A 20,185-nucleotide genomic window follows, 5' to 3' on the forward strand; every position below is an offset into this window, starting at 1 on the left:
AAGGTGGTCTTCTGCTGGTCCTTGGAGTGGCAGCAATGCAATACGCTGCCTGATCCAAAGCTTTCTCTCTGGCCTGTCCTACCTCCCCTGACATCACTTCTTGTTTCTTGCCTGGGCGGGATGGACCAGAGGAAAGCTTTGGACTGGGCAGCAAATGTGCAACGCTGACTCCTGCTGGCGAGGATCAACAGACCACCACCTTTAAAGGTAGATTGGGGGGGGGGGGGGGGGGGGGAAGACATAGAAAATGCCAGACTGCACTGAGGTCAGGAGGTTGGGAGTGGAAGAGAGCAGAAATGTTTGGGAAAAGTCAGGGACACCGCAATATGATTAGTTCTTCTTTATCTCAATTAATGACAATGCATTAATCACAGAGTTAACGACAATTTCAGCCCTACTTGTGAAACCTCTGCTGTTTCACAGTCAACAACACAAATGAAGTGCCCATAGTGACTGCATATAAGTAACCCCCATAATGCTGCAGTTTTACAAAAATAATTGATGAGAATTTGGTCTAAATAGTTACCACCTGTAACAAGTAATTTCAAATTCCACATTCCAGTTTGTCGTGACATTTTACCTGATCTGGCCCAGGGTATAGTCGCGTTTTTTCCACAAAGATGACATCATTGCTGGCACATCATGTGTTGTTTCTGAAACAGATATTTTCTGGTTAGCCAATCTTACCTTTGACAGAAGAGTTGGGTCCCTGATATGAATCCATACGAATTTTAGTTTATAACTAAAAGACAGGTGCCCAGCTGCGTCTTGGTTTGCTCTTCTGAGGTCAAAGTATACTTAGTTTAATCAATTAATAAGAGAGAATCCCTCACAATTGCCTCACCTCAATGCAAGCATCAGTAAGAACCTTTGGGATTATTTTACAAAATGGCAATTTACTCTTGCATAACAACAAAACAAAAAATCTGGTCAAAATCTGCTCCCTAATCAACTAACAATCATGTTCCTGGAGGCTTGACATATGGCAAGTGGATTTCTCATCTGCTGGCTAGATGATAAATAGATGGTGTTTCTAGTAGTAGGCCCAATAGATAGTCACTTCAGAAAAGAAGGCCCTAAGTATATGCTGTACTAACTGGAAAATATTATTCTGATGGAAGAATTATCAACAGGTCAAATTTGATAGTATTTATTCTTTTTCCATTCTTAAGTCTTAATTACTCCTTCTCTTGAATAAACAAAAAACATTTTCAGTCAATTCCTTATTGCAGGCAGGAAAGGTCCCAACAGACAACACTGTGGTTATGACTATTCCTTTAAAAAAAAAAAAGGCTTGAAGAGGTTACAATGTTCAGATTTTCATCCCACACAATTTCATTTTGTTTTTGGAGGGGGGGGGGGGGGGGGGACTAAACTATTGAAGGTATATTTTGGTGGTTTACTCGACTCAGAGACAGTGCTGTTAGCGCTTATTGACAGTGTTAGAGTTAAAGCTAACTTAGGATTCAAACAGACCTACTGATGATCTTTGACAGTCAGTCACAATATCAGTCATAGTTTGCTATTGTATCCATCAAGAGATGTTCAACTATTCTTTGTTGGCTTAACTTATATTAATTGATGAGTTATATCAGCAAACTTTAGTTCTGAATATGGATAAATCTAAAGCCCATGTGGATCTTGTTTTAACAAGGCATTACATTTCCATCAAGTACTTGGGGTGGGGGGGGGGGGGGGGTTCTAGACTTTGTGATGACTATCCAAGTATACCACAAGACTCAATTTCTTTTATGTCCTTTCTGATCAATAATGTGGTTAGATTCTGTTTCTATCAACTCAGTATGATCTGACAGCTTAAGCCTTTGTTGTCATTTGAAAATCTGGTCAAAGTAACATGCTTATATCAGATCTAGATTAAGTTACCGTAATTCTTTATATGAAGCTCTCTCTCAATAGTTAAAGAAATTACAGCGTGCTCACAACACTGTAGTGTTTATTACTGCTGAGGATAAAAACAAAATACAATCACAATACATCCTTCTCCCCTGGACCTTTTGAATGGACGTGCAACCCATTCAACCTAAACTAAATTTTATAATACTGCACAGTACTCTGTCTCCACAAGGATACTCCCTACATAGGAACATAGGAGTTGCTCTACTGGGTCAGACCAAGGGTCTATATGGGTAAAAGCCCCTGCTACAAGATAGTCAATCTGTTGGCCACCTGAAATAAACCACTGAATCTGCAGTGCTCATTGCTCCAATAGAAAAAAAAACAACAAAAAAACTACGCTACAATTCAAAACCTACTGAGTTATGCTACTCTGAAGAAAGGACCTGTGACCCTGATGCTGATAAAGAAATGTGGGTAAGCAGTCATGTTGACCCTCAGACTGCCTGGACCCAGAATGCATCCACATCCAGTGGTTTTTCAAGCCATAACATACAGGGCACAGCCAATCACCTTCTGCAGTGTTAACAGATCATCAGACACTGCGGATATCAAAATGAATAAAAAATAAATCTACAATTTTCATCTTATATCAACTCATCTCAACTACCGTAGCACTGCTATTTCAGTTCTTGTAGAGAAACTGGCAATACATGCAGGTTGTATAGTTAAGATCTGTAATTATTTGTGGGTAACAAACAGTAGGCAGTTTGCCAACAGGAAATGGGTTTTTATTCCAATTTATTCCAACTAATTATCAAATGTGCATTCTGCATTAAAAAAAAAAACAAACAAAAAAAAACTTTTACTCTGAACTTTTCTTATTATTATTCCATTCTTGTAAATAGTTCTTATTCCTGATGTAAATAATTTTTGTTAGTCCGAGTCTAAACATATACTAGGAATTAAAACATGGTACAACTACTGTGAGACAGAGTATATAGCATAATTTATGCATTAGCAACATTGTACCTGCATTGCCAGTAGGGGTCATTATTAATTACTTTATTTACTCTTACAGGTCCATCTAGCCTAGTATCCTCTTTCTAACAACAGTGATCAGTTCATGTCACAAGTACCTGGTACAAAAGTCCCAAAAAGTAGCAAGATTGCATGCTATTTAGCTCCAGGGATAAGATAAGCAGTGCGCTTCCCCAGGTGTAAACAGCTATGAACTTGTAGTTGGGGTTAAAAAAAAAAAAAGCAGCTTTGGACATTACTTGCTTATACCACAAATATATTTCAGAACTTAACTACATAATGGGAGTGAAAAAATATTTGTTTTAAAAGTGCTATTATGTAGCTTCTTGGCAGGTCCCCCTGGTCTTGAACATTTATAAAGAGTAAACAATTGATTTGCCTTTACCCATTCCACTCCATTAAGGATTTTATAGATATCTCCCCTTCAAACTGAAGAGCCATAACCTCTTTAGCCTTTTCTCATACGAGTCATTCCATCCCCTTAATCATTTTTTTTTCTTCTCTTTTCCTCTTCCAGTTCCATCATATCTTTTTTGAAATACGGTGACCAGATTTGCACACAATACTCAAGGTGCAGTCTTACCATGGAGTGATAGAGTTATGATGATATTCTTTGTCCCACTATTGTTTTCAAAATTCAACACTATTTACTTTTTTGGCTGCTGCCGCATACTGAAAACTTCAATATATTGTCCATGACACATAAATCCTTTTCCTCAGTAGTGACCCCTAAATGGGTGTTGTTCCTTCCTACCAGCAGGTAGAGGTAGAGAAAACTGAATTCTGCCAGTGACATCACCAGCATAAGCTAGGTGCTCCCTACAAGAATCCAGAATGCATCTGCCCAAGCAGCAGACGGTCCTTTTGTAATGCACCCATGCCTCATCAACCACTGCAGCTGCAATGATAATCTAGAAAGCAAAACACCACAGAGTGGAACTCGCTACCCTGAATATATCGGTATGTAACCATATCACGGTAACCCGTATGGCTGCCAAGTCACAAAATTTATTTCTCTTTCTTTTTGAAGCACTGAAAAGGAAGCACAGAGCACACCCAGAACCCCGATGTAGAGGTCTTCCAAGGGCAGGACTTCAGAACAGTGTTGCTGACTAAAGAAAAGAAAATTATCAGGTAAGACAATTTCTCGACTTAGCATTAGCTCCACTGTTCTGAACCAATGAAATGTACCAAAACACATAGGAGCTGGCTCTGTGGGTATTTGAGCACCCCCAATATTGAGAAAATTCCTTGTATGTATCCAGGGAGTGGTTATTTCCACCGGGCTTAGCACCCCCAATAATTCTGAAAAGTTGGCTCCTATGCTGAAGCATCTCTACTGAGCGGGGGAAGACAAACCCCCATCCCCCCGAATAATGGCTCTGCCAAAGTCCGAGCAGGCTCTGGCCAACACATTCAATCTGTAGTGCTTAGCAAAGGAATGAAGAGATGACAAAAGTTGCCACCTTGCAGATCTCCTCAGGGGATATCGGCAGGGCCACCGACTAGGAAGCGGTATGAGCTCTAGTACAGTGGGCTTACAGCCCCTGAGGCACCAGACGATTTTTTTTTTTTTTGCAATTATATAGTTTACATTCCAAGAATAAATGTATGAATGATGGAAATAATATTATACCATGTCAAGAAAAAAAAAAAAGACTAAACATTCTATTAAGAGTGAAATAAGAAATTAAACCCAAAACTTAGACCACTATAATTTTGGACTAAGGTACTAGGAAATTATGTTATACAAGAAATAAACTATATATAGTAGACAAACATGAAGGATAACACTTGCAGCCAATTACTCAGCATTCTAATCAAGCAAGACGCCTGGAATAAACTTCCTAAGCCCCTACGTCTTGCCCCATCCTTGGCCACCTTTAAATCTAGACTGAAAGCCCACCTCTTTAACATTGCTTTTGACTCATAACCACTTGTAACCACTCACCTCCACCTACCCTCCTCGCCTCCTTCCTCTACACATTAATTGATTTGATTACTTTATTTTTTGTCTATTAGATTGTAAGCTCTTTGAGCAGGGACTGTCTTCTATGTTTGTGCAGCGCTGCGTACGCCTTGTAGCGCTATAGAAATGGCAAGTAGTAGTAGTAAAGGTTGAATTACAGCTCTTTCTGTGGCAGAAACAAATTCCTGAAATTTTTTTGGATCAAAGAAAACATAATTAACAGCTTTTAAAGACACCAAACACCTACAGGAAAATTTTAAAACAAATGAAGCCCCCAAAGCCAGAACTCTAGGCCTCAAAGCCAAGAATTCCCGTCGTCTTTTCTGAGCGTCTCTAGAGAAGTCAGGCAATACTGCCTGTACAAACCAAAAACATTGCTTTTATATGCTGGCTTTTCAAACTTTCACAGAGATGAGGAAGAAACTATCCCATCAGAAATAGCTACAGATAAAACTCCAGTCCTCCCTGCATCCAGGCAAAATATGAGAAGAAATAGCCAGCGGACCCCCTCTCACCACCGAAGACCCTAGTACCTCTAATGAACTCCCTTGTTTCAGAATCTCTGTCACCATTCCATTTTTGGGAGAGGCAGCCTGTAGGAGGGGACTCAATGATGCGCCCTCAATGCTGTGGTCCGATATTGATCCACCAGACCCAACTGAAGCGGGCGCAATCACCTCCTCTGCCCAAACACAAAAATGCTCCAGAATTACCTGCTTTGAGGTAAGACCTCCTCTGAGGCTGAGGGGACTCCCTGGGTTTTAGCCTTCCATTTCATCATACACTAGGGGGAAAAACTCCCAAGGGCCAGACAAAACCTTCATAGCAGCAGAAGCTCAGGCAGACATCTGGAACGTGCAGGACGTCAGGACTCAGCAAAGATGAGCGAACGCGCCGGAGATCGGAGCTGAAGACTAAGGCTGGCGGGGGTTGGGGACCCCCGCCAGCAAAGGTACCTTGCCCCCGTGGCCCCACCTAGCTACACCCCTGGCTAGCACCCAGCAGGACAACAGGGATCTCTTTAGAAAGCGCATGCAAGCCCTTGCACCCACAGCGCCACCTCCAGATGACCCCAGTCACGGAGTCCAGGAGCTGCAAATAATCCCAGATTGTGGGCTATGGAAGCTTGCACAACCAGTACACCTTTATTCCAGCAGCTTCTCCACCTACTCCTCCAAAAAGAAAATAAAAACAAAAAAAACCATCCCTGGGACCCCCAGGTACTCCAGAACCTGAAACGGAATAAGGTGGCTCTTGGATCGAATCACAACCCAGTCCAGAGACTCCAAGAGAGATTTACTTGAAAGGTGGCCTGAGTGACCTCTGACATCGAATCAACTTGAATCAGCCAGTTTGTCTGGGTATGGGTGAAACCAAACCTCCTGGCTCTGAAGACACCATCACCACTTTGGAGAATGTGTGTGGTGCTCTAGCAAGGCCAAAAGGCAAACCCTAAAATAGAAAATGTTGCCCCAGCACATAGAAACCTTCTCTGATGAACCACAATGGGAATAAGAGAGAGAAGTATCCATTTGAGCTGGGGGGGGGGGGGGGGGGGGGGGGGGGGGGGTGGGAGGGGAGGGGAAGAGGAAGGGAACAGCCCACGTAAAATGCTCACAGAGAGAAAAGAAAAGACAGTCCACATTTACACACTATAAAAATAATCCATTATTCCTGTTCAGCTGCTGGCTCTAAAGGCCTTGTAGTGAATGTGTGCTGCCAGAATGTCTACCACATGGCAGATGCGTACAGGCCTGACTGCCCTGGCCTATCGTGGAAAAGCAGGAGAGAGTGGGGATCCAGCACCCGTTGGCAAAAGTTTCTGGGGACAACACTGCAATTCTTGCTAAATTATATTGGCTGCCTTCTCTCAAAGGCTGAAGTTTAAAGTTAAGATCTATTTACATCCATTATGTGCACTTTTGCAGACTCTGGGAGTGTCTTATAGAGTATATGTCGAAGATATTTAGTTTTTTTCCTTTGACCAAGGTGAATCCTGAAGGAGCTTCTAAATTGAAGGACATTTTGAGCTCTGTTTTGATATGGATGACCCAAAACAGATTACAACTGAGTATTGAGAAGACAGAGGTTATGTACATAAGCATATAAGTATTGCCATACTGGGACAGACCCAAGGACCATCAAAGCCCAGCATCCTATTTCCTACTCTTCAATTTGTCAAACTGTACCATTACATCCTCTAGGTTTATAGAGATTTTTCTGATTTGTCAGCTTTGAAAACCAAGTCTGGCACCGTTCTCTCTCCCAAAACTTCCTTAATGAAGACCGAAGCAAAGAATTAATTTAATCTCTCCGCTATGGTTTTGTCTTCCCCGAGTACCCCTTTTACCCCTCGGTCATCTAGTGGTCCAACAGATTCTTTTGCCGGCTTCTTGCTGTAATATACCTAAAAAAATGTTTACTATGTATTTTTGCCTCCAATTAGCAAGATCTAATATCTCCTTCCTTGGTATCCCTCTGGACCGGTCCAGGAACTGATGGGAAGTACCAGAGCAGTGCTTTCAAAGGAGGGACCCCAGCAATCCTGCCGTGAGAACCCTGGCCCCAAAAACCGCATCTTGACGACACTGAACGCCCAGTCTGTAATACTTTGAAAAAGAATGCAGGGAAGCCTTACAAATGTCCAAAGGTGGTACTAAAAAGCACTCTGCCCAAGAGGCTGCTTGCCCCGGTCGAGAATGAGCCTTAATTCCTTCCGGAACCTGCTTGCCAGAAAGAAGGTAAGCAGACCCTATCATTTCCTTGAGCCTCTCGATAATGTTGGTTTAGAAGCCCGCCAGCGCCCCTTATGGGACCCTCTGATAAAGGAGAGAAAAGACAAGTCCAAACGCCTGAATGAATTCCTCTGTAACCTTCAGATAGTGCTTAAGAACTCTTGACATCAAGAGTCCGAGCTTACGCTGGTCCTCCGAACCAAGGAGAACCTAAAACCGGGAGCACCACAGACTGAGAAACATGAAAACGGGAGACGACCTTAGGAAGGAAGAATGAACAGGACACAACACCACAGGTTCCAGAGATAACCTAGAAACAGAGAGAGGAAAGACCTGTAACTCCGACACGTGTCTAGCTGAAGCAATGGCTACCAGAAAACACTGTCTTAAGCGCCAAGTCCTTAAGCAAGCAGGACAATAACAGCTCAAAGGGAGACCTGGTAAGAACTGACAGCACCATGTTAAGATCCCAAGTCGAAAATACAGGCCAAGATGGAGGCCGCAGGAGGCTCACTCCCTTTAAAAAACCGAGAAACATCTGGAAGGCTAGCCAAGGACTTGCCCTGAACGCACCCCTGAAAGCAAGACAAAGCCGCAACTTGAAACTTAAGGGAAGCAAGCGCCAACCCCATATCAAGCCATGCTGCAAAAATAAAACAAAAAAAAAAATTAAACTCCGGAAGCGAGGCTCTCAGGGAGAAATGTTCCGTTTGTTATACCAGGCCTCAACAATTCGCCAAATCCAAACATAATTCAGAGACGTTGACCGACGATGAAACGAAGCATGGTGGAAATGACCTTGGAAGAGTAGTCCCTTTTTGTTAACCGTGCCCACTCAAGAGTTGGGCCATAGGACAAAACTGAGCCAGGTCTGGCGAAGAAGAGGTCGCTGAATAAAGACGACCTAGATATTCTGGAAGACGGAGGGGAGGAGCGACTCGAGACGCATGAGATCCGCATACCACGGTCTGTGAGGCCAATCTGGAGCTACTATCACTGATCCTTTGTGTGCCTTGATTCGCGAATAAGCCGCCCAGAAGGGGCCACGGAGGAAACACATAGAGAAGACCTGTTGGCCATGGCTGCAGAAGGGCCATCCACTCTGTCCACCGCGGATCCTTCCCGTGACTGAAAAAAACGAGGTACCTTGGCGTTGAGATGAGTAGCTAAGAGGTCCATGACTGGCAACCCCCACCAATCCACAATCACTTGAAAGGCCTTTGGTTCTGAGAGATCACTCTCCCGGGTCCAGAGTGTGTGACTGAAGAAATCCGCTTGAACGTTTTCTATACCTGCTAGGTGAGATGCGGAGAGAGCGGTCAGATGCGCTTCCGCCAAAGACATGATCCTCAATGACTACAGATGTAAATCACTGGCTCCTTGTTCCTCCCTGACCATTGACATAAGCCACCACTGTCGCATTGTCTGACAGAATGCGGATCGGCTTGCCTTCTATCAGAGCAGAACATGCCTGTAGTGCTAGCTGAATCGCCATGGTTTCCAAGAGATTGATCAACAAGGACGCCTCCGGAGGAGACCAGAGACCCTGAGCAAACCTTCCTAGTCAGTGAGCATCCCAGCCCGAGGCTGGCATCTGTAGATCATCGTCCACCGGGGCGGATTCAGTGGCATGCCCTTGGTCAAATTGGACGTCCTCAGCCACCAAAATAAACTGCTGTGCTCCGGCATCCGCAGAGGCAACTGCACCTTCAAGGAATCCGTCTGGGGAGACCACCGGGACAGAAGGGACGACTGAAGAGGCCTCATGTGCGCTCTGGGCCTCTATTGCTGCTGCCATAGAGCCCAAAACCTGCAGATAGTGTCGGGCGCAGGGAATGTGGCTGCACAACAAGGCCTGAATCTGATCCTAAAGCTTGCAAATTCTGGACTGAGGAGAAGAAAATCCGACCCTGCGCCGTGTCGAACAACACCCCAAGTACTCAAGAGTTTGGGAAGGCACTAGATGGCTCTTGGTCAAGCTGATCACCCAACAGAGGGGCTGCAGGAACTGAACTACTCTAGCTGTCACCTGCAGACTCTCCTGGTATGACTTTGCCCGAATCAACCAGTCATCTAGATAAGAGTACACCAAGATTCCCTCTTTTCTGAGAGCTGCTGCAACTACTACCTGGTGAAAGTACATGGAGCCGTGGAAAGACCGAACGGAAGTGCCGAAACTGAAGGTGCTGATTCAGCACTGCAAAACGGAGGAAGCGCTGGTGTGCCTGCCGAACCGTAATGTGTAGGTAGGCCTCTGTCAAATCCAAAGCCGATAAAAACTCTCCCAGCCTGACAGCAACAATCACCGAACGAAGCTTTTCCATCCAAAACGGGAAACTCTGAGCATATGATTGACCACTTTGAGATCCAAAATTGGCCAATAGGAACCTTCCTTCTTTGGAACTAAAAAGTAATGGAATAACGGCCTTGACTGATTTCTGATGGAGGGACTGGGCAAATGCCTTGAAGCTGAAGAAGTCTTAACAGAGTGTCCCTGACCGTTCCTGCTTTCAGACGAAACTGACAGGGAAGACTCTAGAAAGGCGTTGGAGAGGCCGAGCAAATTCTAAGGCATACCCGTCTCTAATAACCTGCAACACCCACTGATTTGTGGTTATGCGGGCCCACCTCTGATAAAAGAGAGCTAATCAAGCTCCTATCGGAACCAGAGGCGAGGCCCCCACACCTTCATTGGACTACACGGGACTGAAAAGAAGAGCTGGGATCTATACCTCCTCAACGGAACCCTCGAAAGGACTGGTTTCTCTGGAAAAAAAACGAGAGCGCTGAGGCAGAAGACCCCTGCCTGACTAGAACCTTCGGAAATCACGCCCTCGCCCCCGACCAGGAGCAAAGGCACACGAAGGAAGCCTAGGACGATCTTTCCGGAAGACGAAGAACCTTGGTCTCTCCAAACTACAGACCAGCTTGTTCAACTCGTCCCCAAACAAAAGAGAACCTCAAAAAGGAACGTACTCTACTCTCGACTTAGAAGCCGCATTCGCGGACCAACCCCTCAATCAAAGAGAGCGTCGCACGGCAACCCCTAATACCATTGACTTAGAAGAAGCCCTCAACAAATCATACAAAGCATCGGCAAAAAGGCCGTGCCCATCTCAAGTTTAGCAACCTCAGAATCAATACAAGCCAAATCATCCGAAGGCCTATCCAAGACCTGTTCGGCCCACCGAAAACAAGCCCTAGCAACCACGAGCCACAAAATAGCTTCCTGCACGGTCAGGGTTGAAACATCAAAATACTCTTTAAGAGAGCCTCCACTCTGCAATCCTGAGTGTCCCTAAGAACCAGTCCCACCATCCACCGGAACTGTATTGCACTTAGTGACCGCGGACCAAAACCGCATCTACCACAGGCACTTTGAGAAGGGATATATCTATGTCAGGAACCGGATAAGGCGAACAATGGACCTTGCGTGCTGAAAAGATGAATCCGGGCCATCACACTACACTTGGAGGATGTCCCTAATGTCCTGGTGCATGGGAAAAGATTTTCCTGGACCCCTAATTCCTTTAATTAGCAATCAACCTTGCACATCTCAGGAACTGCGGATTGATCTTCTTCAAAATGCAAAGTGTTGGCCACCAAGGAAATGAGCTCCTGGAGGTCCTCCTTGTGAAAAATACGAACAACCCAAGGGTCCTCACCTGGCAAAGAGGAATCCGTCCCTGCCTCAGCGGAACCCGAGTTCTCCAACTGTGGATCATCCAACATATCCATTTCTTCCAAAGCGGGCATTTCCAAATCCTGATCTGCAGCCTGATCTGCCTCAAGCCCCACGGACTCTAACTCTTTTACCAGGAATACGCTGTCTGGGTGCAGCATCACCCGTAGGAACAGAAGATACCAAAGAGGAACCTGCATGCTTTAACAGAAAAGCCTGATACATTTGAATGACAAATTCTGGAGGGAAACCTCCCTCCTGAAGGCCTCCCGAAGAGGGAAGCACTGCAGCAGACTGCTCAGCCACCTGAGTGAAAGAAATGATGTCCAGTCCTCCAAGGAGGTAGACGCTGACAAATGGCTGCTGTTCCCGCCAAAACGGGCACACGACCCAAATCAGACCGGCGCAATGACTGAACTGAAGCCGCACCAGAAGGCTCAACCGGCCCTGCTGGAGCAGTAGGAACCGCTGGAACAGCTGCCTCCGTCGTTTCCAAAGCGGTACAATACTTGCAAGTACTGGAGGCCCCCCCCCCCCGACGCTAACATACTGAGCAACTGTGCAGCTTCTCAGCTATTGCGAGGCCCCGCAGCTCCGTTTTTTTTTTTAAACAAGGAACGACCCGATGCTGTCAGCAAGAAAAGTCTCTCCCTAAAGCGCCCGAATCACACCACCAGAGCTGCTGTGCCAAACAGCTGCCTTTCCTGCCAAAGAGACTGAGCTCTCCCCAGCCTAAACAGTAAGAACAAATGCCGAGAGACCACAGGAGGGATAATGGGGGAGGGACCCGGTTCCCCGGGAGTAGTACCCAAGGCTGACTGAAGTGTGCACTGCACCCAGTCACCAGAAGCCAAAACCACGGGGCACAGAGAAAGCAAACGCAGCCCTTGCCTTACTATTATAGATATCCCTTTTTTTTTTTTTAACTACAAAAGCCAGAAAAAAGGATAGCGAAAGGAGACTAAAGGGCTCACCTCCTTCCACCTGCTGGAGACTGAAAATACTAACTCTAGGGCTAGATGGCCAGGGCTCTTATTGGCTCTCTAACGTCAGGGTTCTCAGTCTCCACCTGCTGGAAGGTGTGCATAACCCATCAGTTCCTGGACCGGTCCGGAGGGACGCTAAGGAAGTCTCTCTTTGCCTTCCTTATCAGCGCCTTGCATTTGACTTCCCATTCTTTATGATGTTTCTTATTATTTTCAGTTGGTTCCTATCATTTTCTGAAGGATTTTATTTTAGCTCTAATAGCTTCCTACACCTCACTTTTTAACTATGTTGGCTGTCGTTTAGTCTTCCTTTCTCCTTTTTTAATACACGGAATACAATTTGGCCTGGGCTTCCAGGATGGTATTTTTGAACAGCATCCACCCCTGATATAAAATTTAATACCTTTGCAGTTCTTTTTTTTTTTTTTTTTCAGTGTTCTTCTCATTTTATCATAGTCTCCTTTTTGAAAGTTAAATGCTAATGTACTGATTTCCTGTGTGTAATTACTCCAAAGTCGATATCAAATCTGATATTATGATCACTTATCAAGCAGCCCCAGAAACATTACCTCCTGCACCAGATCATGCACTTCAATAAGGATGTCTAGAATTTTTTCTTCTCTTGTTGGATCCTGTACCAGCTGCGCCATAAAGCAGTCCTTGATTTCGTCAAGGAATTTTACCTCCCTAGCATACCCTGATGTACACGGTTTATGATTCCTCTGTAGCTATGCCTACTCGCTTGCCTCTACTTGGAATGACTGTGAAGACAGCTTTACATGTGAAGAATTTGAGAACTTTTGTTGGATATGTTTTCTTTTCAAGCTCAAGTTTTGGTGTGCAATGTGTATTTTAAGATACATATGTTGTGTAAATTGAAACCATTGCAAATGGACTTCAAAAAAATAGTCCAGGTTATGATTTTGAAGTAGTCTGGACTACTGTATTGTCATCTACTTGGAGTTACCCAATTCCTGTGTACAGTCACTCCAAGTAGCGCAAACTTCAGCAGTGATGTTACAGTTTGGATTGACTAGGTCAGAGCACATTATGGTTTATCTGAAATGTTTGAGGTGGTTGCCTGTTAAGTACTATGTTTTGTATAAATTGTTTACTCATTGTGCTTATCATGACACGTCTATTTATTTGAAGAAAGCTGTGATGTGGTACGTGCTGATATGTACGTTGCGATCGCAGGAGCAACATAACCTTGTAGTATCTGCTTTACAACATTTTTGGTTGGATTTAACAAGAACTGGTGCATTTTCTGTTATAGTGCCTGTGGAATGGAACAAGTTGCCTTTACGACTGAAGGTTGAATCAAGGCTCGACTCTTAAGAAGACAGATTAATTTACTTTGGCATTTTTGTGCCTTCTTGATTTTGCTGTTTATGAATTCATAGACTCACTTTAAGCTGGTATTCTTGCCTGCGTTACAATGTTCCTCTACTGCCAGCATATGTCCTTGTTTGTATTTTTATTGTATATGATCTTTTGTATTTTCACCTCGGATTAAAGGCAGTGTATAAATATTCTGATTCCAGTTCTATAATGCTTCCTTCCTTCAACGTTAAAGTTGCTTTTAAAGAAGGTACCATGCGATTTCCAAAGCTCCAGATACATCACATTTTCTAATAATTAAGCTGGCCAAGTAAGAGGTATTAAAACCTGTGAAGAATCAAAGATTATCTTTTTTTTATTCTTATCCTAACATCAAACTGGTGGCAAAACTGCAGCAGTTAGGCAAGAGTGTACATAAGAACAGCCATACTGGGTCAGACCAATGGTCCATCCAGCCCAGTACCCTGCTTCCAGCAATGGTTAATTCAGGTCACAAGTACCTGGCAGAAACCCAAATAGCAGCAAGATTCATGCTACTGATCCCAGGAACAAGAAGTGGCTTTTCCCATGTCTATCAATAGCAGACTATGGACCTTTCCCTCCAGAACTTGCCCAAACCCTTTCTTAAAACCCAGATACACTAACTGCTGTTAATATTTCTTCCAGCAAAGAGTTCCAGAGCTTAACACTTCGCTGTGAAAAAATATTTCCTCTTGTTCGTTTTAAAAGAAGTACCATGTAACTTCACTGAGTATCCCCATGTCTTTGCAGTTTCTGAAAAAGAGTTAAAAATTGATTTACTTTTACCTGTTCTACACCACTAAAATGATGGTATTTTGTAGACCTTTATCATATCCTCCCTCAGCCATCTCTTTTCCAAGCTGAAGACTCCTAACCTCTTAAGCCTTTCCTCATGAAGAGCAGAGTTCCATCCCCTTAATCATTTTGGTTGCGCTTCTTTTAACCTTTTCTAAGGAGAAATTAGGTATTACCTGCTAATTTGTTTTCCTTTAATCTCTCTAGAATGGCACAAATGGGATATGCACTACTACCAGCAGATGGAGACTTAGAACCACTGAGTTTCAGATATGGCTATAAGTGAGCTGTGCAGTGTCCTGAAAGTCAGTCTAGGAACAGCGAAGCAGAACCACCAAAGGAGAAAAAAAAAAAGAAATACCAACCACACTACACCCAAACCCCCGAACTAATGTGAACGGCCAACGAGGCCCAAACACTGTCTACTGCAGCTGCCTTGCTCTGTAAGCAACACCAGTGCCGAAGGGTCACCCAACAGAGCTGACCTAATGAGGCAGTTACCTCATGCAATTATTATTTTTTTTTTAATATAGTGCGCTTAAGACTCTCAAGCTAAAATAGGCAACCACTAACTCCTCGCGAAAGCCGACTCAAGAGAAACTCTGCCGACAAACCCTCCAGGGACAGAATACAGACTAGAATACGACCCAAGTGGGCTCTGTGCTAGTCTAGAAGGACTAAAGGACAGTAAATGAGTTAAGAACTAATTTCTCCTTCCAAAGCATCCCTTTAGACTGGCACAGATAGGAAGTCCCAAATCAGTGACTTTCAAAGGTGGGACCTCTGAAGCCCTGCCTCCAACACTTGAGCTCCAAACACTGTATCCTGATGGATTTGCACATCCAACCTGTAATACTGCACAAAAGGAATACAGTGAAGACCACACTTCTGACTTGCAGATGTCCAGTGATGACACCAACAAATGCTCCGCCCATGAGGTCATTTGAGTCCTAACAGAATGACCTGACAAAAAAATCCAGAACCAGTTTACCCTTAAGTAAGCAAGTGGACACGACTGCCTCCTTGATCCACCGAGCAAGAGTAGCCTTGGAAGCTGCTGCCAAAATTGTGGATTCAGATTGAGCTCCAAAAAACTCTTCTCTCATTGAGCCTCTCTGGACAACTGAGGCCTTTTCTACATAAGAAGAAACAGGAGACAGTTGGAAGGGCCCAAACACTGAAGACACCAAGAATGGGTGTCTGTACCAGAGATGGTCCTATTGAACCGGGAACAGTGCTTAAAAGCCACTGGGAACGTTCGTGGACATGGAAGGAAAAGATCAAAGAACTCGATGGTGCAAAAAAAAAAAAAAAAGCGTAAAGCATCCGAGAAAAAAAAAAATAAAGTGAGAACCCAACCGAAGACAAGGCTTTAACGCAGCCTAGTGATGCGGAAAAATAAAGGAAACTTAAAAGAAAAAGAACCTGGAAAAAAAAAAACCCCAGCGTAAAACACTAAAAAAGCTCTCAAGTTCTCTCAAGAAACGGGTTATGAGGAGCACACACAAAATGATGTCCGCTCCCCATTGAGGTAAAAATAGAACTGTGGGTACTGCGCTCTCACAGCAGGCAGGAAGGCACTTGCACACGTGCAGTGTAGTGTGACTCACGTTCCACAAAATCTCTTTCAAGCTTGCAAAAAGCTCTCGACTGGGCAATGTGGGTCCCATTACCCATTTGTGAGAATTATGGCCTGCTTGTCCTCGAAGAAAGAACAGCAACCAACTACACTGAGTGCAAGTGATTACCATTGTTCCAAAAGTGCTCTAATTTTAAAGCTACAAGTCTACACTTGGAATTTAGATCTACAGATATATAACAATCATAACTCTGAAGGTCAACAACTGATTTTACAACTACAGAAATGATTCAATGGCTATACTGTACAGGGATGGTGGTTTTGAACACTTACCTTTTGCTTTCATAGTGACATATTCATTCAGGATTGTTGTCAAGTTTTTTCCAAACAAGGACTGAAAATAAAAAAATGAAAAATCTCAGCAATATACCTTGCACACGCTGATAAAATGGGGAAGGGGTAAGTTATCAAATGTGGTCTACTGTTAAGATGGGGTTTAAAAAAAAAAAAAAAGCTTGGACAAGTTCCTGGAGGAAACGTCCATAGCCTGCTAGTAAAACAGGCGTGGGGAAGTAACTGCTTGCCCTGGATTTGTAGCATGGAATGATGCCACGATTTGGATTTCTCCAAGGTACTTGTAACCTGGCTTGGCCACTTTTGGAAGCAAGATACTGGGATAGATGGACCCAGTATGGCTACTCTTATATTATAACCCCCCTCCTTTAAATTAAAGTTCTAACTCAAGAAGCCCCACAATTTTCTGTTCACAAAGCAGGCACCCTTCTCTACCCAACTTCACCCACTAGAGAAGTGTTCTTCTTTTCAAGGTCTGGGGGCCAGTGGTGGCCCTCACTGACCCCAAGTATGACCTCCCTGACTATTTCTCCACTACACAACCCCCCTCTTTTCCTCAGAGTTATTGCTGGTATACCTTCAGACCAGTTATTCTGTTTAATATCTGTACCACACAGCTATCTGTGACTTTAAGCTATGTACTGTCCACTCTTTCTTTTTAAAGTACTATGTAGTTCAAACTTAATACAAGCTATGTCATGCTGGAACAAAACAGAACAGCTGTACAAAAGGTGACACCACAAACAAGCCTCCAGAGCAAGTATGGTGGGAAAGTGATTGTGACTCTCACATTGAACTTTTTTGACAAACTGGCCCTCACTTGAAAAATAGCAAAATATCTCTGCATTAGAGTACTGTTAACCTGGCCTTGTGTAGTAGCTAAGCTCATGGAAAACAGTAGAATATTTGATCTATATTAAATAAACAAAGAAAAAAGAATCTAATATATCGCAGACTTGAACCGAACAATATTTCACACCACTTGTCCAAGGACAGCAGGCACAATAAACTCCATGCAGGCATTTTCTGATATAGCTGAAAAAGTTTGAAAAAGCTTAAACAGATGATCAGAAGCAAACGTTGGCACTAGAGGCTGTTAGCGCCATACTAGCACCTGCGTTTGCTACCGCCCCATGATCAGAGTCCCCGAGTGCGTGAAACAATGCGCTCGCGGGCTCTGAATGCAACTAGCATGCAAATGCATGCAAAACAGGGCTCTTAGCGCAAATAGCATGCTAAACCCATTCATCCCCAATGATCAGCGACCAGCACGCCAAAGATTGGGTCATAGGCTGCGGCAAACCCTATGTCAGCTCCGAGCTGGCGTTAGGGTTTGCAGACCATTGGGGAGGAATGGTGAGCCCTGTCTAGCATGCATTTGCATGCTAGCAGGCCCCCATTCCCACCAACGACAGGGGGCTGGAGGTCCGGTGGACCTCCGGACCCCCTGATGACCCCCCCCTCCCCAAGTTCAGGGAGGGCTGGAGATCCGGTGGGTCTCCAGCCCCCCTCCAAGCCCCCAGCATTAGCAAAGGGTCCCTGGTGGTCCAGTATCAATCCCCCCTACATTGAGCTGGAAGAGGGAGGTAGACTGCCTCCTCTTCCTTCGACGCTGCCTGCAAAATGGCGGCACCCAGCCCCGCCCAGTGTATCCTGGGATGCGACGGGTGGGGCTTCATACCATATAAGGGAGAAACTGAGCAAATGCTCAGGCACAATTCTCCCGCACTTCTACCCCATGATCAGAGAACTGCGTGCTTAAATTTGCATGTCATTATCTCTGATCATTGTGGTCTAATAAAGCCCCACGCTGTTCCAACGCTATTTTTATTTTATTTTAGTTACATTTGTACCCCGCGCTTTCCCACTCATGGCAGGCTCAATGCGGCTTACATGGGGCAATGGAGGGTTAAGTGACTATTTGGAACAGCGCAGGCTTTTGATCTGCCCGTAACAGTACTCACCAGTATGCATCCTGGGACACACCCATCATCTGTATAGTGCTCCGCATATTCTTTTAGGTCTGAGCTTTCCATTATAAATGCCTGACAAGTTGATGTCAGTTTTTCCTGCTGTAGATATCCTACAAATAGCAACAAACAAAACAAGCAAGATGAAATAAAGACGGTTTTACACTAAATTTATATCTTTAAAAACACTCTTTTTTCCTATTCCCCAGTATACCCAGAACAGAACACAGCAAAGTTCTCAAAACTGTGGTTCATGAGAGCTGCAAACCACATGTATATTCAGAACATCCTTAATGAATATATCAGAGTAACCACTGCTGTGCTGGTCTACCACTACTATAAATCATTTCTATAGCGCTACCAGTCGTACGCAGCGCTTCACAATGAACATGAAGAAAAGACAGTCCCTGCTCAAAAGAGCACTAGTTGGCAATACACAAAAGCAACCAGCAGTAAACTACATGAGGAGTAAAGAAGGCAAATTAAGAGTGTTATATAGTGTACATAGCAGCAGCTAAGAAAACTATATGGTTCAATCACCATGATTCACTATAGAATTCATAAGAAAGAAAAACAAATACTCATCAAAATCACTACTTGGCAACCCAGCAAGGATTAACGGTGTGAAAAGCACATTATTTCCAAAGTGTGTGCTTTGAAAATTCTGTGACCAGTTCACTAAAATTCTGCATCTAATATTTTGTGCAGAATTCCTCCACTTTAAAAGGTCTGGATCCTCCCTGCTTTTGGCCCAACAACCCCCAGTTTTCTCCAAGCTCTACAATGTCTCCCCCATTTAGTTTAAACCCCTTTGATCTTCCGCCCCAATCCAGCAAGCTCAATCCTCATCGTTCTCTGCTGCCACTCCAAGGTGGACATTCATCAGTTTTCCCACAAAACCCTCAATTTTCCTCTCCACCCCCTCCCAGCTATATCTACTTCTTTTTCAATCTCTTAACCCCCCCCCCCCCCAGAACTCTGAGTCCCTCCAGCACACATCATTAGCTTGCCCTCTTCACCCCCTCCCCCAGCTACACAAACTGGCACAAGAGGAGGAAGAGAGTGGCTGCATGTCAGGCTGCATCCTCCTGTTCTACTGCCCTGTTGACTTGATCCGCATGACACACTTGTACAGCCTCATGGTACAAATTCAGACAGTCTGACTTGGGCAGAAGCAGAGACCATATTCTAACATGCAGCTGTTTTTCTCTTCTTGTGAGAATCAGCATCGAGGAAGAGAAAAATTAAGAATTATGCAAACCACTGCTACTTGGTTCTTCCGCAGAATTCTGTACACGAGGGCAAGTTTGAGCAAATTCTGTAGGAGTAAAGGTTTGGTTGTGGGAGGGGCAGCTGGCAGCAAAAGATGCCTCTGCTAGTAGATGCAGGGCTTAGATTATACTGTTTAAAAAAAATGGGGGAGGGGGAGATTTTGGAACTTAATTTTGTAGGCAAAGAATGTACTTGCTGAGTGAAAGTTTTCAAAAAGATAGTGCCTTGATTTGAGAAGGTAGTGGTTGATTCCCACTCCAGATCCATATTTTGCTTTCTAGACCAATGCTTTTCAACCCCATCCTCGGAACATACCCAGCCTGTCAGATTTTCAGGATATCCACACTGAATATACATGAAAGAGATATCCATATTGAGGAGGCAGTACATGTAAATTCACTATGGATATCCTGAAAACCTGTTTAGCTGGGTTGAGAAGCACTGCTGTAGACCTCAATTAAGTGGTTAAGACAGTGGTTCCCAAACCTGGTCCAAGAGGCACCCCAGCCAGTCAGGTTTTCAGGATATCCACAATTAACATTCATGACATCTGTACATGCTGCCTCCACTGCATGCAAATCTCTCT

At 44.2% G+C, this 20,185-nt stretch overlaps 1 protein-coding gene across 6 annotated transcripts in view; it reads right to left on the reverse strand.

Annotated features, from left to right (window-relative positions):
- LOC115468503 (protein NPAT) overlaps positions 1-20,185 on the reverse strand; it is a 111,229-nt gene that overhangs the window by 82,344 nt on the left and 8,700 nt on the right. For 4 of the 6 annotated variants that reach the window (XM_030200266.1, XM_030200265.1, XM_030200267.1 and 1 more), the window contains exons 2-4: positions 18,322-18,440; positions 16,337-16,397; positions 581-653 (exon numbers count right to left, since the gene is read on the reverse strand). In XM_030200266.1, coding sequence (XP_030056126.1) covers positions 581-653; positions 16,337-16,397; positions 18,322-18,393 — 206 coding nt within the window. In that variant the 5' untranslated portion in view covers positions 18,394-18,440. Of the gene's footprint in view, positions 1-580; positions 654-16,336; positions 16,398-18,321; positions 18,441-20,185 lie in introns of those variants that run through there. The other 2 variants (XM_030200268.1, XM_030200269.1) reach the window with 2 other exon arrangements.

Source organism: Microcaecilia unicolor, chromosome 4 (assembly GCF_901765095.1).
Source record: "Microcaecilia unicolor chromosome 4, aMicUni1.1, whole genome shotgun sequence".
Classification (NCBI taxonomy): domain Eukaryota; kingdom Metazoa; phylum Chordata; class Amphibia; order Gymnophiona; family Siphonopidae; genus Microcaecilia; species Microcaecilia unicolor.